Source organism: Pocillopora verrucosa, chromosome 11, assembly GCF_036669915.1.
Source record: "Pocillopora verrucosa isolate sample1 chromosome 11, ASM3666991v2, whole genome shotgun sequence".
In the NCBI taxonomy this organism is placed as follows: Eukaryota; Metazoa; Cnidaria; class Anthozoa; order Scleractinia; family Pocilloporidae; genus Pocillopora; species Pocillopora verrucosa.
In genome coordinates this window covers 14,032,559-14,058,965 of record NC_089322.1, presented here as the reverse complement: position 1 = coordinate 14,058,965, position 26,407 = coordinate 14,032,559, and the positions used below count along the sequence as shown (strand labels likewise).

Below are 26,407 nucleotides of genomic sequence, written 5' to 3'. Positions count from 1 at the left end.
TACTGTAGGTTGGGTGCCTTTTAGTCCGTTATCTAATCCGTGCATGCTTTTCTTTGTCAACTAACACTGTTGGTTGAGTAGTAGTAACGTCAAATAAGAAAGTAGAAGAAACAACCGTCTGTATTGGCGGGCAAACTCATTTCTGCTTTACTTTAATAAACATGGGGTTGTATTGATCTAAGCGGCTTGAAATGTATGTTTGGGAGCAATGATACATCGATGCATAATATACATGCAAATGGCCTTGTTAGTTGAGTAATTTTGTAACCGGTATTTGCCGTGACAGAAACGGAAGGATTTTTGATAATGGGGTACATAAGGTCAATAGGCTTTCTAGGAAAACTTGAAATCCGTTGGTCTTTGATAACTTTTTTTTTCCGAGAAACGCAGGAAGTTGGTTCAAATGACACGTCGTTAGAATGATTATAAATTTGAATTCCTCATTCCGGGGTGAACGGAGTTTCTCAGTGTATAAGCAGTCCTTTTAAGTCTACAACAACAACAACAGCAATTTGAGTTTCAAAATGACTCATTCGCTGTTGGCTTGGGTTGCACGTGCTGCCTTCTTCATCGTGATGATCCTTCAGTATATCTCCTTCGCTTCGTATCCAGCACGCTACGAAAATCAAAATGGCTGGTATGCTTTACTTCTTCTCTACATCCCATCCTTGATTCTCTGGTTTCTCGTCGTGTGCAATGAAAAGTTCATCACCTGGGTATTTTCCGTTTGGGGTCTGTACGTATGGCTTGCTTTAGTGCCCATAATTGGAGTAATATTTGGGCGAATCAAAGAAAAAATCGAGAAGGATTTGTTCTTTGGACCAGATGTCTTGACCATGACCCTTTGCCTAACACCGCTCCTTTTGCTGCTGTTGCTTAACACATTTGAAATAGAAAGTAAAGGCAGAGAGCTCGTATTAAAGCTGGCCTTCCAAATAACATTAGATCTCTTCGACGGAATTGAAATGCTGCAAGTTATTCTGGAGGAAAGTGAAGTTAGCATTCCCAGGAGCTTTGAGAACGCTATCATTGCCTTCGTCTGCACAAGTTTTATGCTTTCGCATTTTCAATTGGAGGAGAACAGGTTTTTGGACACGTCTATTTACAAGTACTTAGCCGTCATTCGTATCACCCTTCAGATTTTACTCGGTAATTGTGTGTTTTTAGGCCTTCGTTTGGCTCTGTTCTTTAAGTTCAAGAGAAATGCGTCAATTTTCATCGCCAAGAATGGCATTTTGATCATTCATGGGATTTTGGAGATTTTTCAGTGCTGTAAGGATTAGTTAGGAAGTCTAGGAAACAAGAAGGACTAACTGTCCAATTAAAGCACGATCGCATATTCGACAACTTTAAGTTCCTTTGCAAAGTAGTTAATTTTTGTAGTTTGTTTATCCTTCAGCCGTTCGGCGGAGTCGGATTGCAAATTAATTTTTTTGTTTTAACACAATAGCGTGGGTGTGCCTGATTTGCGGTTTATTATGTCACCTAACGTAAACAAAAGAAGGGAGAGGGAGGGGAGAATGGTGACGTTGGCACCCTCTGTTAAGTATGTTTACATGAAACAATGCTCCTTATCCCCTCCCCGCTTCACTCCCGCAAAGCTTTTTAAGGAAACGAACTTACTTCCTCTTTTACATTATGAGCCCCGCTGAGTTTTCAGAAAGCCTGACCATGCTTGGGTTGCTTAAAATACTTCAAACATCTAATGAAGGGTTGAATACATCACAGGAGGCTCAAACTCACATCTCGAGAAAAAGCCAATGATTAATTCATGAAAGCGTCACGCGTTGTGTGACTCGGTGATAAGTTACAAGAGGAACCGTTGAAAATTTAAACACGTTATATGGAGTTGTATGAGGAACGAAATATGGTCGATTTACAACGATAAATATTTCGATATAGAAAACATTTTACGCGTAAAATCATTAAAACTTACTCACATTCTGTGTGTCCGTTGTAGTTTCTGGTGATTTCTGCCGTTACAAGCTTGCTTTACTATTAATATTATAGTTTTACATGTTTTCTTTTGATATAGAATAATGATATTGTCCATCAACTGATACAAGACTTCAAGTTCTCCTTAGAAGGTTTAACCTCACAGGACTTCTTGGAATAAATGTAAATTTATTCACAAGTTTATGATTCACTGTCCTATTCGTGGCTGATACATGTAGAATATAGTTCCATTATTCACGAGGAGAAAAATAATTGAGGCGAAGTCATCTAGGTACACCCGACACAAAAATTAGCTTCCAGGTCTGCGCAATTCACACGCCCTAGAATTCAAAATTCTTTCTATCACATGTATACGACTAGATACAACACAATAAACCGATCTCTGTAAGACATATTTCAGACACATGAAAAAAGTAATTGTAAGCTTTATGTACAGTTTGCAGAACCGAAAACATAAAACTATAGAGGAAACAAAAAATAGTCTACTTCTATCAGGTTACAGGAGACCACTTAAACTGGGAATGTCTCTTGCAAAATGTAATACAAAATAAAAGTGGATTTTGAGATCTTAAGATGAAATCGAGGAGCTACAAAAATATACCTTTTCTAAACTGCTTGGTCTTCTTGTTTGGCCCGACGTAAACGGAAAAGATTACGAATTTCCAAAATGGAAAGTACTATTGCTATGCCATTCTTGGCAATGAAGATGGACTCGTCTTTGCCAAACATAAAGAACACCACCGCACGAATAACCAAGAATGGTAGATTAACGAAAACTATTTGAACAATACTGCGGTATAATGCGGTACGGAAGCGAATTTTTGGCCCATCTTTAGTGAGTTTGTTTTCTACCATTTGCCAGGGAGATACCAACATGCTGAGGCAAGCCAACACGATCATTGCTGTACTGAATGCTTTGGGTATTCCAAAGTCGTGCTCTCTTTCTTCTAACACGATATCTATCATCTCGATTCCATCGAACAGATCGACGGCCATGGGAAAACACAACTTAGAAACAATCTCTCTTTCTTCCTCATTTTCGTCTGAATCATCGAGATCGCCTGTGTTTAGCAACAGTAGTAGCAGAAGTGGTGTAATGCACAGAAACACCTTCAGTGCATTTGGTCCTAAAAGCTCGTTCTTGTCAATTCTATCTCCGACTTTTCCAAATACCATTGCGATGTTTACAACCAAAGCCACAATATACAGACCCCAAATTCGAAAGAGACAGCTAAGGTACAGCGCTTTGAAAAGTAGAAGAAGAATCCAGACAAAAATTGCTGGGCCAAAGGAAATGGCTGTGAGATACCACTTGGAACTGTCTTCATACTTCGCGAGATAAGCAGATAGAATAAAGCACTGTGTATTTATCAGACCGAAGAAAGCGAATCTCCCGAACCATGTTAAAAACGAAGCCATAGTTATATGTATGAAAGCTTTCTAAAACTGGAAGAAGCAAATTGTGCTGACTAATGCAATAGGAATTGATACCGTATATTTTTATGAAATATTTGGTAGCGAATGATATAACGCCACAACGATCTTGAACAAATAAATGATGGTAAAGGGAATTACCCGAATATTCCAGAAGCTCACATGCTCAGACATAGCATCCGTAATTTGTCGCCGCTGGAGACTTGATATTCTTATGTAGTTTCTCTAATCTGCGGTTCTCTTTTTTTCTTTTTTTTTCTCTTTTTTTTTTACTCATAATTAAAAAAAGTCTAAAGATTTTGAACTAACGAGGTTTTAGAAAGAAAAATTAATTCGCTGAAAATCTGAACCTGTCAAAATAACCATTTCCGAGAAACCTTGCAAGGTGATATATGGAGTTTCTAAGAAAAATGTCGCATAACAATGATTAGGGGATTCCCCGAACACCACTCATTTCCACAGATTGCGTCATGACAATGAAGCCATCTTTAATTACTTCAAATTCGTTCTTCTTAGAGTATTTATATAAATTTCATTTGCAATTTTCTCTTTTATTCTCTTGAACTTCATTTTTTAATATTTTCTCTCAATGTAACATTTCCCACAAATTTGTCAAAGCTGCACCAGGCTTACTTTCTGAGGAATTTGTTTGCTAATAGGTCAGTTTCAAGGGATTCCCCGAAAAGCTGTCTGATAATTAGAAGGATCTAGGTGAAAGATAACAAAACGTGCGACATTGTGAAAATAGTTTGCAACGACTTTTCTCAAATCGATCTTGAAATTTTTGAGGGGTTACTTTGCTTAGTGAATGACGTTCAGTTACCATAATGTGATCAATTTGGTCTGACTGTCAGGATTGTAACTGTTTTGGTCGACAGGTCATGAGAGTCTAACAACAACCCCGAAGCTTTTCTGCGTAATTATTGTTATTAACTGTAAGAACAAGGCTTCAGAGTTTAAAAATACCAACTTGTTACATCTCCAAAAACAGAAAGTACGATGTTTAGAGCGGCAAAATGAATATTACTTTTCACAGAATTAGCTGTTTCGGATCCAGTAGATCTGCATCACGGAGAGAAAGATGGCGATCAGATTCTTTGTGATGAAGATGATCTCATTATCATCTTTGTTGTACTTGACAATAACAACAAGTCGCATTACCATGAAAGGCAAATTCACGAAAATAATCTGCAAAACATTTGCGAGAATCGCCACTGCATTGCGAAGAGAGACGGTTCCATTTTTGAGTTCATTCTCCGCAATTTGCAGCAAAGTCAACAGAAAGCTTACGCACGCCGCTGCTATCATCGCATATCCAAACTCTTTTGGGATTCCGTGACTGTTCTCTCTCTCATCGAGCACAATATCCAACATCTCGACGCTATCGACAAGATCTATTGTTATCACTACTGACAGCGTCCACGCCAGGGTTTTGTAGTCTTCGTGTTTGCCCAAATCGCTCGCTGTATTCACCAGAATGAGAAAGGCAACAGGCGTGATGCACAGGATCACTTTCAAACAGGTCGGGCTGAGGAAATTGTTCTTGTCGAGTACGTCTCCGCACAACGCAAAAATGATGGCGATGTAAGGGATCAAACTGCAAATAATATAGAGACCCCACGTGCGGAAAACTTTACGGAGTTTTCCACCAGTAGCCAGACAAATCCCATAGTAAATCAAGGAAGGAAAAAATAACAGTACCAAGGATATCAGACGTTTATCATCCCTGTAACAGACAGGAAAAGCTGTCAGGAACCCCATTTGGACGCACAGAAGAAGAACGGCTAGAAAACGACCGACCAAAACCAATCCGCAATCCATGCTTCGCTTTTCTCTTTAAAAGGGTGCTGTTCTCGTCGAAGGCTATATAGTTTAAAAGCTTTCTAAAACTGAAAGAAGCAAATTGTGCTGACTACTGCAATAGGAACTGATACCGTATATTTGTATGGAAATTTAGTAGCCAATGTGGTAACGCCACAGCGATCTTGATCAAATGATGCGAAAGGGAATTACCCGAATATTCCAGAAGCATTGCATACGTAATTTGGTCGCTGCTGGAGACTTGATATTCCTATGTACCTTCTTTAATACGCGGATCTGTTTCTTTTTTTCTTTCTTTCTTTTTTTTTTATATCTCAATTAAAAAAAGGTCTAAAAATTTTATGCTAACGAGGTTTAAGCAAGAAAAATTAATTCGCTAAAAATCTGAACCTATCAAGATAACCATCTCTGAGAAACCTTGCCAGGTGACATATGGATTTTTTTATGTAAAATGTTGCACAACAATAGTTAGGGGATTCCCCGAACACCACTCATTTGCATGGATTGCGTCATGACGATGAAGCCATCTTTGATTACTTCAAGTTCGTTCTTCTTAGAGTATTTATATAAATTTCATTTGCAGTTTTTTCTTTTATTCTCTTGAACTTCATTTTCTAATATTTTCTCTCACTGTAACATATCCGATAAATTTGTCAAAGTTGCACCAGGCTTATTTTTCTGAGGAATTTGTTTGCTGATGGCCACTTTCAGGGGATTCCCCGAAAAGCTGTCTGATAATTAGAAGGATCTAGGTGAAAGATAACAAAACGTGTGACATTATGAAAATAATTTCCAACGACTCCTCTTAAATCTTAGAAATTTTTCTTTTTTTGGGGGGGGGGGGTGGTTGTTTTGCCTTGTGAATAACGTTCAGCTTGCATAATATGATCAATTTGGTCTAACAAGAAGGACTGAAAACTGTTTTGATCGACAGATCATGAGAGTCTAACAACAACACCGAAGCTTTTTCAACGCAATTGTGTTTATTTACAATTAGAGCAAATACTAACTCGTTACACCTCCAAAAACAGAAAGTACAATTTTTGAGCGGCAAAATAAATAATGTGAAAATATATGACTTTCATATATTCTTAACCATTTATTCATCACTTCACGGGTTTATTTAGAACCAACTTCATGACCAGCTCCCAGTTGGCTTGTTAGCTCAGTTGGTAGAGCGCTGCACCGATATCGCAGAGGTCATAGGTTCAAATCCCGTACAGGCCTGAATTTTTTTTCAGGCCTTATTTTCACTACTGCCTAAGTAGTGCAAATTACTGCGAGGATCACTTTCATTCACGTCTTTATCCGCAGTTCAAATATATGACTTTCATATATTCTTAACCATTTAAAATAAATAATACTTCGCAAAGAGAAATCTTCTCACAAACACAAATGTTGCAGTAACATAAACAGGTCCCAAACTGATGAATGAGACCCTCTTGCCTCGTCAGCACTATTTTGTACAATACTTCTGTTTTAATTGTGTGTAAGGCGCTGTCACCTGCAGCTAAATCGGAGTGTCATCCCTTAATTTTATTCACAATATTTCATTTCGTTCCGTTTCATTACTGCCTTTGAACATTGAACATTAAAATAACTATCGTGCAAAGATCATGAACGAGGTAGGCAATGCTTACAATTTCTAAAACCTTTTTATTTTCGTTTTCCTTCCGGAAAAAAAACTATTATTTGCTAAAATTCGACTCTGTCAAAAAAAGTTGGACTGATAGCTGATGATGGTTTGAAAGACCCGAGAGATATCTTGTTTTAATGATGAGGTGTGATCGTACTTTCAGTTTCAAACTTATCAAGCGGCTGTTGATAATCGTCGAAATACATCCTCCTTAAAAAGTCTCAGTTTCCTTTCCTTAGATGCAATTTCAAATCGAATACGTCTCTCTGTTCAGTTAATTTCACATACTCAAATTAGCTCTGTCGGATCCAGTAGATCTGCATTGCTGAGAGAAAGATGAAGATCACATTCTTCATGATGAAGAGGGACTCATTCTCATCTTTGTTGTACTTTATAATAACCACCAGTCGCATTACCATGAACGCCAAATTTACGAAGATGATTTGCAAAACATTTGCGAGGATTATCACTCCTTTGCGAGGGGAAACGGTCCCTTCTTTGAGTTTATTCTGCGCAATTTGCAGCAGAGTCAACAGAAAGCTCCCGCACGCCACTGCTACAATCGCATATCCAAACTCTTTTGGGATTCCGTGACTGTTCTCTCTCTCATCGAGCACAATATCCAACATCTCGACGCCATCGACTAGATCTATTGTTGTCACGATTGACAGCGACCAGACCAGGGTTGTATACTTTTCATGTTCACCCAAATCACTCGCTGTATTCACCAGAATGAGAAAGACAACAGGGGTGATGCAAAGGATCACTTTCAAACAGGTCGGGCTGAGAAAATTATTCTTGTCGAGTACGTCTCCACACAATGCAAAAATGATAACGATGTAAGGGATCAAACCGAAAAAAACGTAAAGACCCCACGTACGGAACACTTTATGGAGTTTTGTTGCAGTAGCCAAACAAAAGACATAGTAAACCAGAGTGGGAGAAAATAGCAGTAGCAAGGGCATCAGACGAAAATCATCCTTATACCAGACAGGAAAGGCTGTCAGGAACCCACACTGGACGAACAGAAGAAGAAAGGCCAGAAAACGACCGACCAAAACAAATCTGCAATCCATTCTTCGCTTTTCTCTTTAAATTAAAGGGTTGTGTCTTTGTCGAAGGCTATATAGTTTTGAAATCTGCAGTGTAATCGTTTTCGATTCGGAAATTACGTTATCTAAAAAACATCTGCAAGGGAAACATCCCTAGTAGTAATTAACTTCTTTTTCGTCATAAAATGCTTAAAATGCTTGTTTCATTGCACCATTACCGAAAATGAGATTCATGAATGTTCCTTTTAAAATTGGTAAAGTTCCCAGTTTCATTTTCGATGGTATTATCAATGGTATTATCAGGGAATGACGAAATTGTGGAAATGAACATAACAACGGAGAACAAGTTTTCGCATTGGTTCGCATTTTTCATCATTAGCCGAGAATCTATAAAATACGCTCATTCCCTGTCCGCGATCAGAGTAAAAAATTTCAAAGAAATCCCCGACAAGCAGTAAATTCATGGGTTGCGAGCTCTTCCCTAGGGTCTCCTCTCTTCCAGACGAAAAAAAAAAAGACAAGGGAGATGTCCCCTGGGACTTTACCTGAAAGCGAGGTTGAATTTACCGGTTTTCGTGAAATGATTTCCTTAAAAGATTCCCCGATCATGGCAACAAGAACGACTTATGATTACTGAAAAAAATCAAACAAGAGGTCAATTGCTTTTTTCTGAGATTTGGGCAAATTTTTCTCCAATGTTTCTTCGTAACAAAGAAAGCCAAAACGTTCAAAAATACTGATAAGAACTGGTACAGGTTTAACTAATTTAGACTCTGAGAGTGCCTTTGATACAAATTAAAACTACATATTTTTTCGCTGACAGAAGGATACAATTTATCTAGTTTCAGTTTAGATAGAATTTCATTGTAGAGGATTCAATACCAGACTAATGAACTCAGGATATAATTCCACCAATGGAAATGGTATCACATGATACACAGGTGATAGAGTCATAGATCTCGTCAGAGCTATTTTATCCATTGAATTTCATCACCTGGTGTATGAATGAATTCTTAAAAACTGAAATATACGCCTTAATTTTAAAGCTTTCAAACACACGCTCTTCATTGAAATATATTGGTAAATTAGAGGAGAAAGAATATCACTCTGCAGACGATGTCAATGCCACAGTTACAATTCACTCTTGGTTCTTAATCCAGTAAATCTGTAAGGCAGATAGAAAGGTGGCGATTCCATTCTTTCAATGGAAATAGACTCGTCTTTGACTTGTATTTGATAAACATTACTAGACGCATAATCATGAATGGCAAATTCACCAGAACAATCCGAAAAAAGTCACCGCTTTTTCACGAGGCGAAAAGCTTCCATCAATGTTGCCGTGATCGTTCTCCACCATTTGTAACAGGGTAAACAGAAAACTCAAGGAAGTCATGACAATATGGAACCAATCCTGTTTCAAACTCTTTCGAAATTCCGACACTATTTTCCTTGCCGTCGATTACAATGCCCAAGACATCTACTCCACCGAAAAGAGCGATAGTTGAACTGAACGACAACACCGTTGCTAACCGCTGGTACTCTTGAGATTCGTCCAAATTGCTGGCTGTATTCATTGAAAACCGAAAAAACAAAAGGTGTAATGCAAAGATCACTCTTACATTGTTCGGCCCAAGAAAGCCGTACTTATACTTAAGCTGTCTTATACTTATGGTATTTTGCTTCTCGTATTGTTCTTGCGTTGACCCTATGTTGTTAATATGAATCCTAATATACGATGAGACGGACGCGACGTGATACAGTCAGTTTCTTCACACAATGGATCAACCATGAGCATTCTTGATATCTTCTGTGCTGTTGTCACTTTTGTTTTCCTCCCTCTCTCTCTTTTGTCTTTCTGCATTTGTCTGCGACGGAAATCGAGACAGTCACGTCAGAAGAAGGTCATATCACGAAATCTTCTCTCGTTTTCCACCATTTGCAACATGGTCAAAATTTGACTCCGTCAGGCATTATCAACAGTTTTTCGTCTTTTCAAGTAAGCCACCAGAAGCTCTTTCAAACACAGCTAATGTTTCATTTGCAAGAGATACTTTAGATTTCTCACAAGTTTGGTTGAAAAATTACTCTATAACTTTGTTCTTTCGTGAGAGGCAATGAGACAGAACATAAACACCACCTCCGAGCTTCAATTTTCTCAGGTTGATATCCGCGGACGAAGCAAGGATTTTTCAAGGAAGGAAGCAGAGGTATTGCGGCTACAAATTTGCGCGCGTCTCACGTGTTGGCTTTTAATTTTACCGTTGCGTTACACCCAAAGTAAGCTCTCTGAGTATCGATTTCCGTGTTAACCTGACGCGTGGAAAAGACTGGAAACGAGTTGTGGAAAGAACAAGTTATGCAAACTTTTGAGCAAACCTGAAATATGGCTGCCTTTGAGTTCGAAGCCGCAAACAAATTCGCGCTAGATCTTCATAAATGCCTGAAAAGTACCGATAAATTTGCCGGTGAAAACCTCTTCTACTCTCCTGCAAGTTTACTGATTGCACTTGCGATGACTTCTCTCGGAACGAGGGGGAATACTGCTTTGGAACTAATGAAAGTTTTGCACGTGGATTCAGTTTCATCAGATGATTTGGGCAAGAGCATGAAGAACTTCATCGATAGCTTGAATAGGGCGAGCGATGAGAACAACAAGCTTCTGATAGCTAACCGACTCTTCGTGCAAAAGAGCTTCGAAATCCTGTCGTCCTTTCAACAAGGAATGCGAGAGTTCTACCGCGCTGAACTCGCTTTGGTAGACTACATTGCAAATGTCGAGAAAGCCAGAGAAGAGATCAACAAATGGGTCGAACAGCAAACAAACGATAAGATCAAAGATCTTATTCCTGCAGGAATGCTGGGTTCGGATACCAGGCTGACTCTGGTGAACGCGATCTACTTCAAAAGTGTGTGGCAAGAGAAGTTCAAAAAAGAAGACACGTTCACAGGGTCATTCTTCCCGTCACAAAAAGAAGAAATGAAAGTTGAAATGATGTGCCAAGAAGGTGATTTTAAGTTTGTGGAGTCAAAGGATCTGGCTTGTCAAATTCTTGAAATGCCATACCTGGGCAATAAATTGTCTATGGTAATCTTTCTTCCCGTGGAAATTGATGGTCTGGCCAAGCTAGAAAACAGGATCACTTATGAGACTCTTCAGCAGTCACTATCCCTGCTTGATGGTTCAATGGGTGAAGTTGAAGTCATTATGCCTAAATTTAAGCTGACTCAGCAGTTTGACCTCAACAACGTGTTGGCAAAGATGGGAGCAGAAGAGATGTTTATTCCTGGAAAGGCTGACCTGTCTGGTATCTCAAGTGAGCCATTGTGTGTTTCAAAGATTGTGCACAAGGCATTTGTCGAGGTGGATGAAGAAGGCACCGAAGCAGCTGCTGCTACTGCTATTGGTGTGGCTGTAATGAGTATGCCTTTGCCGAAGCCAATGTTCAAAGCTGATCACCCTTTCCTGTTCATTATAAGACAAAATGAATCAGGAGCCATTCTGTTCCTTGGTCGGCTTATGAAACCAAGTCTTGAATAAACCAAAGACACTGATCAAATAGTCAAAATACTGAACTTGGAACTCTTTAACTCTCAAGATCTGATTGTTAATTCTCCCCTCTGGCTGCAACTCATTTCCTCATAATGGATACAGAGAATGTGTTGTCTGATCAAGGTTAGAACTTTTGCATGATAAATTCGAGAATTCTCATTACCTGTTTGCTGGATAATGTATGGATGTTGAAAGGGAGAAGTTACATGATGATCACCTTTGGGATTTAAAGAATTGGAGGAAGAAGCTCTTGTTATAATAACGAAAATATTTAAAGCTGAGAATTAAAATAAATTAATGTTGGTTGGATTTTGTTTTTGTAGAGAAGCATTACCAAATTTTTTGGTGTGTCATTTCAAAAGTGTCAATTTTTGAGGTAAAAGAAAAATACAATACTTTGAAATACAATGAAAAGTGGTAATTTAAAGATAGGTGAATTATTGAGAGAAAATTATTTCTTTTCTACTGAAAATTAAATATTTCCTTTGTAATTCAACATCTGTTAGGGTCTTAAAGTTTTTTTCATGGTTAGGACTGATATGAATAATCTCCAAAACACTCAAATAGTTTAAATATGATGGAAAAAAATGCAAAATTTATGTGTTAAGATCAACATCTGACAGCTAGGCCACTGCTGTATGAAAATATTTTAATATTGTAAAACTGATTTCCAAGATTTTGTTCTAGATATTATTAGATAAATAATTATGAGATTATATTATGAGAAATAAAAGAGACCTTACAGGTTTTAGTACTTTGTTGCTCTTTTTTTCCTTGCTGCATTCACCCTAAGTTATTGATATGAATCCTAATTAGCAGAAATAGTTGGAAGTCTAAATACTCTCAGCTTCTTCCCAAAATTGATCATTTATGAGCATTCTTGATAGCTGTCTTTACGTGATATCCTCTCTCTCTCTCTTCCCTCTCCCCCCCCTCCCCCCCCCCCCACCCATTCTGCTATTGCATACTTTTAACATGTGTATTTGCATGTGTATCTGTTTTTTCTTGGTTGTTCTGTTGTATTTGGCTTTTGTCTTTCCGGTTTTAATTTCTTTTGCTACTAAAATCGAGACTTTCAGGTCACAGGTAAGTCACGAAATCCTTGCACGAAACGATGAGACGGACGCGACGTGTTATGTTTATGATCAGCGGTTTGTCGGTCAGAAACCCGCGAAACATGGCTTCTTAGATAGCGATTGATTGAGCAAATCGGTCGCCCAAAATAACCAAATTATGGCGAGATTGAGGTCAGATTCTGCTAAAACGAAGAGAGAAACTACGAGAAAAACTTCTTCTGCCTCAAGAGTTTGTAAAAATGGTAAATCTGGAGCGACAGTGGCGAAGAACTCTGTATCTTCAAAAGCAAGCTTGCGATCAGTCAAGCGCGAAATAGAACCGGCTGCCGATTCTTTACAGATATCAACTAAGTGCTGTGACAAATCGACGGATGAACCCTCCAGAAACGGTGAGTTTTTCGAAAATATTCTGGGCGTCTTACCTTTACAAAAGTGACTTCGTCTTATTTTCTGTTGATCAGTAGCTGCGATTGCAGTGAAGGTGGTTATGAATTAGAAATGCCTTCTTTAGTTACGTAACACACAAGGGGGCTTTGTACCCAATTCTGGGGCTCTGAAAAGATTTTCTATTAGGGGGGTGAATGGCGGAACTAGTATCTTAGTTGCCTTTGGAAAACACGTTAGGTTGCCGCAGTATTATGAATTTACTTCTCTTGAAAGGGTTTGTACCACATACATCTACCCTCTCTCTACCCCACCCTTTGCTAAATGTTTGTCCTTGTTATAGAGCCATGAAGGGTTAAGGTAATTTACAAGTATGATATTGGCTGCAGTCACACTAGACATTTTAACGAGGTTATTTCTAATTAATCAATTAGAGTTAATGTACCTTGTTGTCGTGGCTGTTGTTACCAGACTCCCATGTTCAGAAGTAATGCACTTCTTTGTGCCATGTAGAACAACATTTCCCACACAGACCACAATTACTGGCACATTTGGGGAAAAAAGCAATTCACGGCACTGATAACAAACCACTAACCTGTGTCTAACTACACAGAAAGGTAGTTCAGAATTAGCCAAACTCAGTTAAAGAATCTTTTGTTCTCCATCAATTTATATGGTTACTGTTTACCCTTTAACTCCCACAAGTCACCATAGTAGAATTTCTCCTCACCATATCAACACCATGCCAAGAAGACAAGTTATAAGAATAAAGAGAAATATGAGTTGGGCAATTGTTAGTTGATTCAATACTGAATTCTCAAAACTAACATCATGATAACTGTATGGCAGACGGTAAGGAGAATTACTTATGTGATCTGGGATTGAAACAGTTAAGCCAGTTTCAGTTTGATAAAGAGTCAAAAAAGCAGCTGCATCATGATTTTTCAGTTACTTGGTCACTCAAGCACCACAATCCAATTGCCGTAGGATTTACAATCAGTACTGCTACTTAGAAACAAGTGTTTCTTTTTATCATAAATATTGAAAGAATACATCACTGTGCTTGAAAGACCTTGATGTTCATTCAAAAGTGCTCTATGAAAGTTACACATGGCAGGATTCATGATTTCCCCAAGCCATCTCTGATTTCTTGGATAAAACCAAACTCAGGGACAATTGATTCAACCACAATAGAGGACAATCTGATATCTACACAAAATCAACATCATGCTGAAGGACAGTACCTTGGAAGTTTGTGTGGTATGCATCTGAAGGAAGAGGGATTACCATGTCTGTGAGGGTATAGAAAGGAGACTAAGTGAAAGAAAGAGAAACCAGAAAATAAGAACACGGTCTTCAACTTCTGCATTTTATTTGGTTTTTCCCCATGATGTCAATTAGGTTCACCTACTCTATAACCCATGTCAGTGTGGTAATTCAACAAATGTAACCCCTTTGTTTCATCTTAACCAAATCTTTCACCAAGTTTGTTTTTAGGAAATTTGAACCAGGTGTCTTAAAAAAAGACCCAGTTAACTACCCTGGTGTGGCTGCAGCCATTAATTCATATTCTTACTAAGGGTATAAATATTTGTTATTTTAAAATTTAGGGCCCTCTCACAGAGGCAAGAGGAGAAAGTTCTCATCCCAGGAGCTTAGTGAATCTCCCTCAAAAAAAGCTAAAGTGAATTTATCCGAAGACCAAATGCCAGAGAATGTGAAAAATGTAGATGGCAAGAAAAGATTTTCCAAGGCAGAGAAACGTAAATCATCTGCGTGTTTGAAACAAGCCTCTAATAAGAATGATATGAAACCAAAGGCCACCTCCCTTGAGTTGAAACAGGTGCATGTACCTATCGCAAAGATAAAAGGGAAGCTGAAAAAAGAAAGTCCAGTGAAACAGAAACATTCACCTGTACCTACTCCTGGAAATGAACAGAGTTCACCTAGAAAACACCATGCAGCTGCAAGCAAAAGGTTGAAACTAGATTTGAAAGAAAATGTTGAAGAAGAGAATGATGTTGAGGAAAGTAAAGCAAAAGAATCTATGGAAGACGATTCTAGTGATGATGAGGAGATAGAGTGGGAAGATGTTGATGGTAGGTATACAATATGTGTTTTGGCATGAGAACCAATGAGACCAACATTAACCCTTGGGCCACTTAGAATGACCAGCATATAATTTCTCCTTACCACATCACCCCTGCATCATACATTTACGTCACAAGAATAGAGAAAATAATTACCAATTCAAAAAGATCTTGATTATTCAACAAAGTCTCCTCATCAGAATGCTAAGAAATACATAAAAAACAGTATGGAGAATTTGCATACTGTTAGGGTGTAAAGGGTTAAGATAAAGGAAAGGATCGCTATAATTTTAGATGCAATAATATAGTTCTATAAAGATTTAAACGCAGTTTCCTACTCCATGGGAGGGGTGACTGAAGCCCCCTTGAAGGAGGGGGAGGAGGATAAAGTCTCAAAAACTGACATATGTAGAGGAATACTTGGAGCAAAACTTACCAACACTGGACATTTATCCCAGTTCAATGTAATTGTAATTGTTTAAAAAGAACATATAGTCTTAAAGTTTGAATAAATGTACCAATAATTCTCTGTTTTGATTTGCTTTGTTTTGGTAGAGGCTGATGTTGTGGATCATGGACCTGAACATGAGGAAGCTTCAACCTCACAGGAGGATCAGCCACCCAGCAAAAGTAGTGTTGAGATCAGTATCACAGTACCAGGAACAAAAAAGAAAAAAAAAGGATGGTAATCCAATATCTTAATACTCAATTGATTACAACTAATCATGCAGTCAGTCAATTAATCAATCAGTCAGTCAGTCAATAAGTCTGTCAGTCAGTCTGTCAATCAGTAAATCAGTCAGAGAATCAGCTTGTCTGTCAATCAGTCAATCAGTCAGTCAGTCAGTCAGGCAATTAGGTATTAACTCAGTAAATCAGTGAGTCAGTTAGTCAGTCACTCGATCAGTCAGTGAGTCAGTTAGTCAGTCAGTCATTTTGTCAGTGGGTCAGTTAGTCAGCCAGTCAGTAAAATTAATCAGTGAGTCAGGGAGTCAGTGAGTCAGTGAGTCAGTGAGTCAGCAAGTCAGTTTTTCAGTCAATCAGTCAATCAGTCAGTTAGTTAGTAAGCCAAGCAGCCAATCAGTGTGTTCTTCAAATTTGGCTGGAAAAAAGGAATTGTCTTCCCTCACTTTTAAATATGTTTTTAGTTAGTGATAAAACTCTACTTTTTTTTGTCCTTTTTACTGTTTTACAGGAGTCATGAAGATGTTGTTAAATACATTAAAAGAGCAATTAACAGATTTAGGAAAGATGTTTATACCAGCGCCCACAAGGTATTGGACAGTTGTTCCATAATATAACATTGTGCATGGCTTGTCTTCAGTACAGTGTATATATACATTATTGACCAAGCATGAGGCCATCATGGCTGGATATTGGCCAATTTCTTTCCATGGGTGCTGCCAACTATATGAAATGTGATGTTTGTAGTATTAAATCATTTAATTTCTCTTTTACATTGCATGTTTTCCTCAGGTTCACATTTTGACTCTTATTGCACGTGGATTCTTTAGAAACAACATTTGTAATGGGTCCCTGCTACAGGTAAAAAAAATTTTAATTACAACCCCTGGGACCCAGTTGTTCAAATGCCAATGAGCAGTAACCCAGGGTTAAATTTTGATCCTGCTTTCTTTGTTCCTTTGTTTTAAAGCATTTTATCTTTTTTCTTTTTAGAGCATACAATCATCAAATTGCAGCAAAAAAGAGTTACACTGAATTTTCATTTTAAGGTTTCATCTCTGAAATCAGATTTCACACTAACCAGGGTCATCTAAACCCAGCTTTGAACAACCCAGCCCTGTAGTACAATTTCTGTCCTTAAAAAAAGGCTTTTGTTTGTTTTAAAGGACAATGCATAAACCAGACAGAAAATCTTGATAATTATTGACATCTCTTTTTCTGTTTTGAAGGTTTGAATGATCTGAAGTCTAAAGAAGATACCAAATACCTACTGATAATTTCAAATTTTCATTCTTCAGGCTATTCTGCTATCCCATGTTCCAGGGGAATTTGTTTCTGTGAACAAGAGGAAATGGGACGTGGTGCAACTTACAAACTTCTTGAAATGGTTAGACTTCTTTTTTCTTTTTTTTTAAGAATAAGGGATATCATGAGGATAAAGTAATGTACATGTAAAACTCAGCCCTCCATCACTCTGACAAAGGGCTATCGCTCGAAACATTAGCCTTTAAACCCTTTACAGTGGTCAATTTACATTTTCAACACTTAATTACTTGTTATACTCTCCCACCAATGCAGCACCAGTTTCTTTAGAAACTTAACCCCCTTATCCTTAAAATTGTATGTTTATTGATAAACATTGCATATGCAGTTACATGTTTGGATTACCCCATAGCTTCTGATGTCTTAAAATTCAGGTTTCAAAGTGAGTTTTCCAGCACTGATGATTTAAGAACTGGAGACAAAGAGGTAACAATTTAAAACTACATTAAATCAGTATCTAATCATAAATGGAATATGCCTACCATGCTTATTAATCACAGTTATGTACAATTGTATGTCTGTGTGTATTTGCTATCACCACATAATCAGTATCCCTCACTCCTAGTTTCTGTTGTCTATCATACCTCTCCCAATTGCCTGGCCACACCCAATTCCTCTTCCATTCCTCATTCCTAGTTCCTGTGCCTCGTGTTCATCCCTTGTCCCTATCCTCCCTGTACCAAACCTCCATTCCCACTCCTGTTTCCACACCCTGCCCCAAATCCCTGTTCCCCTTTCCAATGTCCCAGTATTTTCCCTTGTTTCCATTTCCTGTAATCATCCCCCAATCCCTGTTCCTTTTCCATGTGCTCATCTCCTGTCATCTCTCACTGTATCTCCATCCACTTTAGCTGCCTTTACACCATCCCAAACCCCCCTCTTACCTTTCATTCCTCCAGTTCCCATATCCTGTTCCCAGAGCTTGTCCCATGTCATTATTTCCTATCCCATTCCTCAGTTCCAGTCCCATCCCCATCTCAGTTCATTGCTCCTACTTCCTGTTCTTATCCCCTGCTAATACCTCATTTTCCTACCATTTCACTTTCCCTCCTGTTTTCTGGAGATAATTCAACTAACTCCTTTTCTATTGTTCTTCTAGACAGACAAACAGATAGCCAGATTTCAAAACTTATCTGAGGTTTGTAGTTATGAAGAAAGCTTAACTTAATTAACACTGAACAGTTGTATGTATAAATAAATTAAATGCAATCTTTTAAATTGACAACATAATCAGTAAACCTTCCCCTGATCAATTTTTTTCCTTGTAATCTGTTAAGAATGTGATTTGTCAAAAACAGAAGTAAATGGAACTTAGGAGTGGCTGTGTATCATAAAAAATTATTCTTGGGTAGCTTATCACAAAGTCATCAGGACTGAATTTAATGGGGTTTCTTGTGTGTATCTGAGTGATGTATTACTCTGATTATATATAACTTATCCAAAGTGGAATGTATACCCACTAAAAGCTCAATTGTCCTGACACGTTCTTACAATAAATTTTCAGGTATTTGTGACAATCTTCAGAGCACTTGGATTTCTGACAAGGCTTGTGTATTCCCTTCAGGTAAGATTTTCCAAACCTTTTTCATATAAACAGATCTCTAATTTTGCCTAAACAGAGGAACTAGAGAGGGGAAGTTATGCATCTTCCAGACCACATACTTATGAAATGTTGACATCCTAAGGAGACTGATAAACAATGTATATTTGTCTTTACTTTGTTTATGTCAGCCCATGTCAGCTAAAGGTGATGTAGATGGTAAAACAAGCTCTAAAGTAAGTACTGAATTGTGTTCATGAACAAATTGATAATCTTTTTTCAATAAATGGCAAAGAAAAATTTGATTGATTACAGAGCTAATTAACAACTCATTTTAATGATTATGATATTGTTATTTGTGCAGAGTGTGAAGAATACTCCCAAGGGGAAAAAAGTATCTCCTCAAAATTCAAAAAAATTATCACCACCACATGTTCAGGAGGAAGCTGCTACAAAGTCAAAGAATTTCAAATCAGAAAATGAACCCAAGACAACTCCATCTAAATCTGTAACACTCGCTTCCGAAAATACAAGTGATGTTGATAGTAAGAAATTAAAAAAGGAGAAGGTAACTAAAACTGGTACAAAGGAAGGAGGTAAATTGATTAGCAGTGTTCAAAGAACTCCTAAGACTTCTGATAAGAATAGCAAAGTCAGTAAGACTAGGAAAAAGAACAAGGATAACATTGGTAATGACCCTGCCAAAAAACCTGTGAAGAAGAGACCTTTACGCAAGAAAGCCAAGGTAGATTACTCACTCAGTGACCATGAGAAGGAAATTGATGATGACAAAGAATGGAGTGAACCATCTAGTGAAAGTGAAGAGGAGGAAGACACAAACTGCTCAGAAAAATTCCCAAAGAAGAAAAACAAGTCTCCTCTGGCCAGGACAAAAGTGTCCTCTGCAGATAGTTGTAATGGTACACCAACTGAGAACAGTAGCGTGTCATTTATTAATCTTTTGGATGATGATAGTGATTTTGAAGTTTCAAGCAAACCATTGGTTAAAAGAAAACTGGCTGCTGATTCATCAAATAAAAAGAAGCCTGTGAAGATTATCAGCTCTGATGATTCTGATGAAAGTATCAAGTGTTTGGGAGTTTTCGCTGATGAAACAGGTTTGTATCACCAGTAGGAATGTGTGCACTTGTTTGGTTAGCCATTACTGTGGAATGGAGAACAAGATGCCTTTTCATAGCATGCAAAATTATCTCCCTTTTCTTGAGGAAAAGGAAATGCCCATAGGCTTCCAAAAAAGGCTTTTCCATCCTCTTTTTTATAATAGTGCTATATCGTAACAAACAGGTGTTTTTACTTAGGCAGTATGTCTTATTCAACAGGTATCAACTGGTGGACTGAGGTGTTTTTGCCTTCTGACAAGAAATGGATTTGTAAGTGTAATGCTTGAGCAGCGATATTCTCTCTTAATTCTCTGAGGTAATAATATTTCTATTATCATAATTGGGACATGACAAAGCATTGCTAAGTTTCTTTCCTTTTTTTGCCAGGTGTTCATCTTGAATCTTCTAGTGTCAATCATCCTGAACTGTGTGAACAACAGGCAACCCAACCTATGGTATATGTTGTGTCATTTGATAATGGTTAGTTTGACGATATTAATTTTCACTTGATACTTGTGTCGTTTTACCTCATTCCACTTCTCTTTTCTTAGTACCTTACAAAGTGCTGGTAAAAGTACATTTACGGTTGAAGTGTTTTTATATCTTTCCTTTAAGATAATGCTGTCAAAGACGTCACAAATAGGTATGCCTCTTCCTTCATGTCTAAGACCAGGAAGCTTCGCATTGATTCTGATTGGTGGGAAGATACACTTCTTCCATACAAGTCAAAAAATAAGGTAAAATGCTGTATTATTCATGTTGTATTAATACCACTATTTTGAAATACAGTTCTGTATATTTTAACGTTATGTTATAGGAATAGCTTAAACTGTTAGAGATGGTTTTGTATCATCCAACATCATTTTAAGTGAAAGAATAACGTGAATCACTAGACTATTAATTAAGACTGCTTTTGTCTTTTTGGCCAGAAAATGGATAAAATGGAAAATTCTCTTCTTGAGGGTATGTATTAAGCTCCACACCAGAACCAGAGGAGTTGTATTTGACGTTAAATCCAGTTGAATTGATCGAACAATTGCAGCACAACTCGAGCTTTGCCCTTTTAAACGTTAACCGTTTTACCTTTTTTCCCACTAGATCAACTTCTTGACAAACCTCTGCCCACCAGCATAACGGAGTACAAAAACCATCCTCTGTGAGTTTATGTTGAATTCCTTTCCCTCTTTACACTTCTAGGACAAGTGAGTCACTTAAATGTAATTGTTTGCGTTAACTTGCAGTTACGTGTTGAAGAGACATCTCCTTAAATTTGAAGGTTAGTAAAAGGATACAACGTTACTGGTAGACTTAGGATATCCGCCTGTCACTCACATTTGTTCTTGACGTCGTGTGGCGCCACTATTATCGGTAGCAAAATTCTTGCAAGTCACTGTTTCCTGTGACCTCTCAAAAGTCTTTGATCGACGTATTCCTTTTTTCTCAGTCCTAAAGGCATTTATCCACTAACGTTGTGCAATGAAAATCACCATAAAATTGTAAATGCAAAAAATTGATGCTTTGATTTAACTAACAGTTGTCATGATGATTAGGACTTTGATTTCTCAGGCTTGTACCCAGAAACTGCAGCCATTTTGGGTTATTGCCGCGGTGAAGCAGTCTACTCAAGACAATGTGTTCATTTGGTGAGTAAACTCTTCCACTCGCTTTGAGAATTTGGTGTCAGATCAAGCAATATCCCCTAGTTGGTATTTTTTTACCTCCTCAACTCGTTTCTGCTTGAAAATGTGTTGATACTATTAGTTCTTTAGTTGATCTTACAATCGCTGGACTATCGCTTGAGAAATTTTTAATTGAAATGTCGAAAGTATAAATCAGGGATTGCTATGGTTTTTCTTCTGACACGATGTGTGATTGGTTTAGAAAACTCGCGCCACTTTCTCGGCAAATCAGATTTCGAGCCAACACCACTCGCGACTTGGTCACCCGCGTTTTCCCGCGCTTCAGGCTTCAGGTTCTTTAAGTTCTCATTGGATCCTGGTGACATTTTCCTTCTCGTGATTGGCTGTTGTGATTGCTTGGGTTTTGGATTCGGACTCTCGATTGAAAGAAACTTTATCGTGTATTTTTCTTTCGACTTTTTTTCTAGCTCCACACAAGAGAGAAGTGGTTGAATGAGGCTTTGGTTGTGAAGGCAAGAGATGCGTTTCTTTACCAGTTTATAGGAATGGACATTTTTTTCCAAAATAAACTGTTGTTGTTAAACTTATTTTGTATTACTCTAATTTTAGCAAGGCGAGAAACCTTACAAGGTTGTAAAAGGACGGCCTAAAAGGGTGAGAACTATTTTTTATGTCTTTGAAGGTCCAGATTTCTATATGTATACGGAGTTTGAAAGTTTTTTATTGATTTTTTGTTTGTTTACTCAGAATCAACCAATCCATGAGCGAGATTCAGTCACAATTGACTTGTTTGGCAGATGGCAAACAGAGAAATATAAACCTCCGCCAGCGAAAGATGTAAGGAGCTTGAAAAACAAGTGTTTGTGGCATTTAGAGAAGAAGGAAATATGTGCATTTAAAATGAAATATTTGTGTGAATCTTTTTGGCTTTCAGGGAAAAGTACCAAGGAATGAATATGGTAACGTAGAGTTATTCCAACCTTGTATGCTGCCACCAGGAACGAGGCACATTCAAAGTGAGTTTCTTATATTATGTGATAAGTGTCAGTTCTATTGCACTTTAGAAGACGCCGCCCTTATTTTCCTGCGCCGGTAGAAGGTTGGAGGTTTATCGGATTTGTAGTAACAGGGTAGGAGTTGGGGTTGATGAATAAGATACAGTTGTGTGGGATGTTACTTTTCTGTTCGAATGACACATATTTCACGGCAGGTTCCCCCCCCCTCCCCTCCCTGGTAATTTCCTGAAACACGGACTTTTTACTCGTGAGTAAGGGAAGGGAGGGCATCTGTGTGAAGGAGGAAAGAGGGAGGAATGGGGAAGGAAGGCAAAGAAGGCGAAGGGGGTGAGGAGGCTAAGGGGGGGGGGGAAGGTCAAGGAAGGGGAATAAAAGACGAGGGGGAGGAGGAGGGAGGAGAAATGAGGGCAGACACCGTGAAAGCAGAGTTTCCTTGAATATTAGGTCATCGCTTCTTCAACGATGTGAGACGGACAGTAGTTCTTATCATCGCTCTTTTGTTTAATAGTTAACGGCATCCAACGGGTGGCTAAGAAACTCGGCATTGATTCCGCTCAGGCTGTGATTGGATTTGATTTTCACTGTGGTTTTAGCCATCCTGTGTAAGTAGATATTTTGAAAATGTTTTCCTCTACCGGTAAGAAGCTGTTCACCATTTTGTAGCTGAGACAATTTTCGAATTTTAATTTATTAATGTTCCCGTTTGTGAAATTTTGGGTAGAAATAACTTGCATTAATTTACGTTCATTAAAACAATGAGCGCCGTGTGGTGTTCATGACAATGATTGGAGCTCTCGCTGAGGGTCTTTCCTTAATAGGACGCAGTAGAATAGCCAGCTTTTCTTGAAGTGGAAGTAAATGGCTTGGGGACAATAACCGTTCTGGGCAGTGCAAAGTTTTTTTTTTTATTATTATTTGAAAGCTTGCATAAATTGTAAATTTTCTCGTCAACCTTTTTTTCTCAGTATTGATGGTGTTGTGGTGTGTGAGGAATATGAACAGGTGTTATTGGATGCGTGGCATGAAGAAGAGGAACAAGCAGAGAGGAAAAGAGCAGAGGTCTGTTTATCAACTCTCTCCACCTCATGCCATATATTTCCTTTTAAATTATTTGTGAGAATTTGATGTTTTATCGAGATAAACCTTGATGTGGTTGATAAAATTTCTATTCGCTGTTCGCTGGACATTGAATCGATTGTACGAGAAGGAGTTGACTGTGTGTTTGCTCTTCATATCTTGATTTCCGCAGAAGCGCGAAAAACGTATGCTGGCGAACTGGAAGCTTTTGACGAGGTCACTGTTAATCCGTGAAAGACTGAAGAAAAGATACAACACAGAGGTAGAGCCACATTCACTTGTCAATCTCAATCCTGTCTTATTTCGTGCCAGCTTTTCCGCGATCAGGAAACGAGAGCGAAAAGGCAGACGGACTAAAATCGAAAAAGAGAAGCCCTCTTTCCGTCGCCATCGGTTTCATCCCTCCTACGTTTTTTTCCCGCTCGCTCCGCCTTTTTGTTCGTCCCATCGAACTAAGTACATGGAATAGGTTAGTTTGAGACAGACATGGTTTCTCTTGTACCTGGATATTTTTCTTGTCGTCACTTAAATAATTGAATCGAAACAACCCAGGAACATTAAATTATTGAAATCGCGAGAAATAGCGACATACATGTTCGAAAATGTACGCGGAGTCTTGAAAATAATAGCTGTTGAGGTACAATTTTTGCATTCACTCTCTCTAAAGTCTTCGCAACTGCTAGATTTGTTAGTGATGCTGCTACGTAGGTCGAGCTTATGTACTTCTTTCTTGCGCTATGCATTTTTTGACCCTTGCACATGTATGATTCCCGCTCCAACCTCCATGTGTTGAGAAGTCTACTCTGGTACTAATAATCGCTCTTCATGTGGCCGTCTTTGCAGGAGACAAGCACAGTTGAGACACCAAGCCAAGAGGACGAGGCTGCCACCGACACCTTAGTTTCATGGCCTCTAAACAGACAAGGTAATGCTCTGTTGATAACCAAGCTATTCTATGGAGATATGGCCAAAGTGTGTTTGGCACGATGATTTTTTAACAATGTGCAATGAAAATTGGCACAGAATTCGTTTTGGTTGGGGAATTTCAGTACAGACGAAATTTTTCGACTCTAGTTAGCGTCACTTTCGTAGTAATAAACTTGTTTAGTTTTACAGTAAAGCGACAATTGTTTGTTTAGTCTGATCCTCCCGATGAACGTAGTCTTGAGAAGGATTGTTGTTAGTAATAGCGACTGACGTTTCGACAACCTAAGCGGAAGACATCATCCGAGTCGAATTGTATTAGTTCGGTTCATGTCAGTTGATCGGTCTGTTGTGCAGAGATGTGATTGGCTGCGAGACTCGAGTAGCGTTCGTCGGTCATGATTGGTCAGTTTTGATCCGTTAGTCTTGTTGGTCGTTCTGCTCTGTTTTTCTGTAGAGTAAATTTCGCGAATAAGTTGACGGGCTTCCAATCCAACGGAAACAAATAACATCACGCTTTCTTTACCACAAAGGTTGTCGAAACGTCAGTTTCTACCACCGAAAATAAAAGTTCTCAAGACTACTCATCTTGACGATCAGATTACACGATCAAATAGTACAGTATTAACCTTTTTCTTCATGTTGTCTTTGAAGAGGGCAAAACGAGTGTTGCTGGTGAGGGACATTGTCATGTATTTCCTGAGAGTGGACACTCACAGGATCCTGTTACCGGAGAATGGAGTAAATCATGTTCGTGTGGATTAACTCTTCCGTTCGAAAAAATGTAGACAGAAAAAAAAAAACTCCGTCAAACAAAATTCAAATTGTAAGTTAATATTAACAGTGTAAATCCAAACGTTTCTTTCTACACCTTGTAAAACTACTATTTAGTTCCTGAAGTTTGACTAAAGAAAACATGCCCATGGAAAAGAAAAATTGCGCATTTGAGTTTTGAGCACCGTTGGTGCTGCAGTAGCATATATATTATGCCCTTGAGTAAACGCAAAGAAGGTTGTTGTTAGTCTCTGACTGTGGGTGAAATAATCTTCAGAAACAATTGACCATCGCCTAGCCAACAATTTGGAATAACTTTTTGAACGAGTGAAGTAAACCCAAAACCAGAATACTGTTTGAGCGCTTTTTACTCGTGCCGTAAAACCGCCCGTCATAGCGAAGGGAAATTCCCTGATAACTTAAGGTAAAAAGAAGCAAACGAATTAATAAAAACAAAACCAAAGCAATATCTGATCATTTTCGACACTCATGGAAAATTGCTCTCTGTCCGATCAATACGAAGGTAAACATCACTAGGCACCAGTCAGAACTTAAACAAAGGCTTGGGAAACGCGGCTGTCAAAGCTTGATTGATTAACGGATTCTCATCTCGTTAGTCGAGAACGTGTCGCAAAATTCCAAGGCTAATCGCACGGCACAATAGTCAATTGAAAATTGGTCCATGAACAACAGGAAAATGAGGAACTAAAATTGTGGTTCTCAACTATTTCATGGAATATTTGTTACATCTATGTCCAAATCAACATTGGTTTAACATACTTTAATTAGTTTATACCACACAGGTGAACAGTACTTTTTTGCCAACACAGATTGGCTGGTTTGGAAGTGATTAGCAAATACTATTTACCTCCAAGCTGCCAAAGAGGAAAAATTGCACATCAAAAGTTTGGTTTCTGTGTGTTTTATACTAAAAACTAATTATTATTCACCTCAGTGTTGGTGAATAAGGTGGATATTTACCTCCACTTTAGTGAATAATTATTTTTTATACTTTATTTTAACTGACATGTATCAATTTTTCCAGTTGCATTATTTGACTTCTTTTTGGATTGCAATCATTGAAATCATGAGGGTGGCATTAAGGGATGTAATAATTGGTCATTAAATGACAAAATGCAGATGTATTGCAACAGGATAGTATCTAGTTCATAAGCTAAATAAATTGTTTTGTTTGTGCAGATGTTACTTTTACAATGTATTTTTCTTTTTTAAGAGTAACTGTCACGTAATAAATTGTTGTTAACAATTCAATTATTTGAGCAAGACTGTTGTTCATTTTCAGGAGGGA

General features: G+C 38.2%; 6 protein-coding genes, 1 non-coding gene and 1 pseudogene across 7 annotated transcripts; 4 read left to right on the top strand and 4 right to left on the bottom strand.

The window, feature by feature from the left end:
* Positions 1-524: 524 nt before the first annotated feature.
* LOC131794561 (uncharacterized) lies at positions 525-1,283 on the top strand. The gene has a single exon (XM_066174031.1). It carries the CDS (start codon positions 525-527, stop codon positions 1,281-1,283), a length of 759 nt encoding a protein of 252 aa, XP_066030128.1.
* Positions 1,284-1,804: 521 nt separating this feature from the next.
* Positions 1,805-3,453, bottom strand: LOC131787472 (uncharacterized). Its single transcript, XM_066158667.1, has 2 exons — positions 2,558-3,453; positions 1,805-2,276 (listed from the first exon to the last, which is right to left on the bottom strand). Exon 1 carries the CDS (start codon positions 3,373-3,375, stop codon positions 2,563-2,565), a length of 813 nt encoding a protein of 270 aa, XP_066014764.1. The 5' UTR covers positions 3,376-3,453; the 3' UTR covers positions 1,805-2,276; positions 2,558-2,562.
* Positions 3,454-3,805: 352 nt separating this feature from the next.
* Positions 3,806-5,330, bottom strand: LOC131794581 (uncharacterized). Its single transcript, XM_059112104.2, has one exon. The coding sequence runs from the start codon at positions 5,209-5,211 to the stop codon at positions 4,429-4,431; it is 783 nt and encodes a 260-aa protein (XP_058968087.1). The 5' UTR covers positions 5,212-5,330; the 3' UTR covers positions 3,806-4,428.
* Positions 5,331-6,189: 859 nt separating this feature from the next.
* LOC131794583 (uncharacterized) lies at positions 6,190-7,962 on the bottom strand. The gene has a single exon (XM_059112106.2). It carries the CDS (start codon positions 7,921-7,923, stop codon positions 7,141-7,143), a length of 783 nt encoding a protein of 260 aa, XP_058968089.2. The 5' UTR covers positions 7,924-7,962; the 3' UTR covers positions 6,190-7,140.
* Trnai-gau (transfer RNA isoleucine (anticodon GAU)) lies at positions 6,366-6,438 on the top strand. The gene has a single exon. It is a non-coding gene; the product is annotated as a tRNA-Ile (tRNA).
* A 1,056-nt stretch (positions 7,963-9,018) lies between the features above and the next one.
* On the bottom strand, positions 9,019-9,760 carry LOC131794506 (uncharacterized; annotated as a pseudogene).
* A 493-nt stretch (positions 9,761-10,253) lies between these two features.
* Positions 10,254-12,177, top strand: LOC131794537 (leukocyte elastase inhibitor). Its single transcript, XM_059112054.2, has one exon. The coding sequence runs from the start codon at positions 10,283-10,285 to the stop codon at positions 11,435-11,437; it is 1,155 nt and encodes a 384-aa protein (XP_058968037.2). The 5' UTR covers positions 10,254-10,282; the 3' UTR covers positions 11,438-12,177.
* A 442-nt stretch (positions 12,178-12,619) lies between these two features.
* LOC131794488 (DNA repair protein complementing XP-C cells homolog) lies at positions 12,620-26,336 on the top strand. Its single transcript, XM_059111998.2, has 27 exons — positions 12,620-12,914; positions 14,520-15,008; positions 15,555-15,684; positions 16,195-16,273; positions 16,476-16,544; positions 16,982-17,070; positions 17,381-17,432; positions 18,106-18,144; positions 18,511-18,570; positions 18,738-18,782; positions 18,911-19,664; positions 19,887-19,937; positions 20,055-20,147; positions 20,283-20,404; positions 20,597-20,630; positions 20,766-20,823; positions 20,909-20,943; positions 21,234-21,310; positions 21,775-21,819; positions 21,917-21,961; positions 22,055-22,144; positions 22,242-22,323; positions 22,832-22,925; positions 23,289-23,382; positions 23,573-23,662; positions 24,244-24,325; positions 24,979-26,336. The coding sequence occupies exons 1-27, from the start codon at positions 12,683-12,685 to the stop codon at positions 25,110-25,112; spliced, it is 3,264 nt and encodes a 1,087-aa protein (XP_058967981.2). The 5' UTR covers positions 12,620-12,682; the 3' UTR covers positions 25,113-26,336.
* The last annotated feature ends 71 nt before the right edge of the window (positions 26,337-26,407 follow it).

Bases quoted from the DNA above. Each gene is read 5' to 3' on its own strand.
- LOC131794488 (XM_059111998.2), top strand. From the start codon at position 12,683: ATGGCGAGATTGAGGTCAGATTCTGCTAAAACGAAGAGAGAAACTACG. The intron at 22,145-22,241 runs GTAAGGAGCTTG...TTTGGCTTTCAG, and splicing joins AACCTCCGCCAGCGAAAGAT to GGAAAAGTACCAAGGAATGA. The intron at 22,324-22,831 runs GTGAGTTTCTTA...TTTGTTTAATAG, and splicing joins AGGAACGAGGCACATTCAAA to TTAACGGCATCCAACGGGTG.
- LOC131794581 (XM_059112104.2), bottom strand. From the start codon at position 5,211: ATGGATTGCGGATTGGTTTTGGTCGGTCGTTTTCTAGCCGTTCTTCTT.
- LOC131787472 (XM_066158667.1), bottom strand. From the start codon at position 3,375: ATGGCTTCGTTTTTAACATGGTTCGGGAGATTCGCTTTCTTCGGTCTG.
- LOC131794583 (XM_059112106.2), bottom strand. From the start codon at position 7,923: ATGGATTGCAGATTTGTTTTGGTCGGTCGTTTTCTGGCCTTTCTTCTT.
- LOC131794537 (XM_059112054.2), top strand. From the start codon at position 10,283: ATGGCTGCCTTTGAGTTCGAAGCCGCAAACAAATTCGCGCTAGATCTT.
- LOC131794561 (XM_066174031.1), top strand. From the start codon at position 525: ATGACTCATTCGCTGTTGGCTTGGGTTGCACGTGCTGCCTTCTTCATC.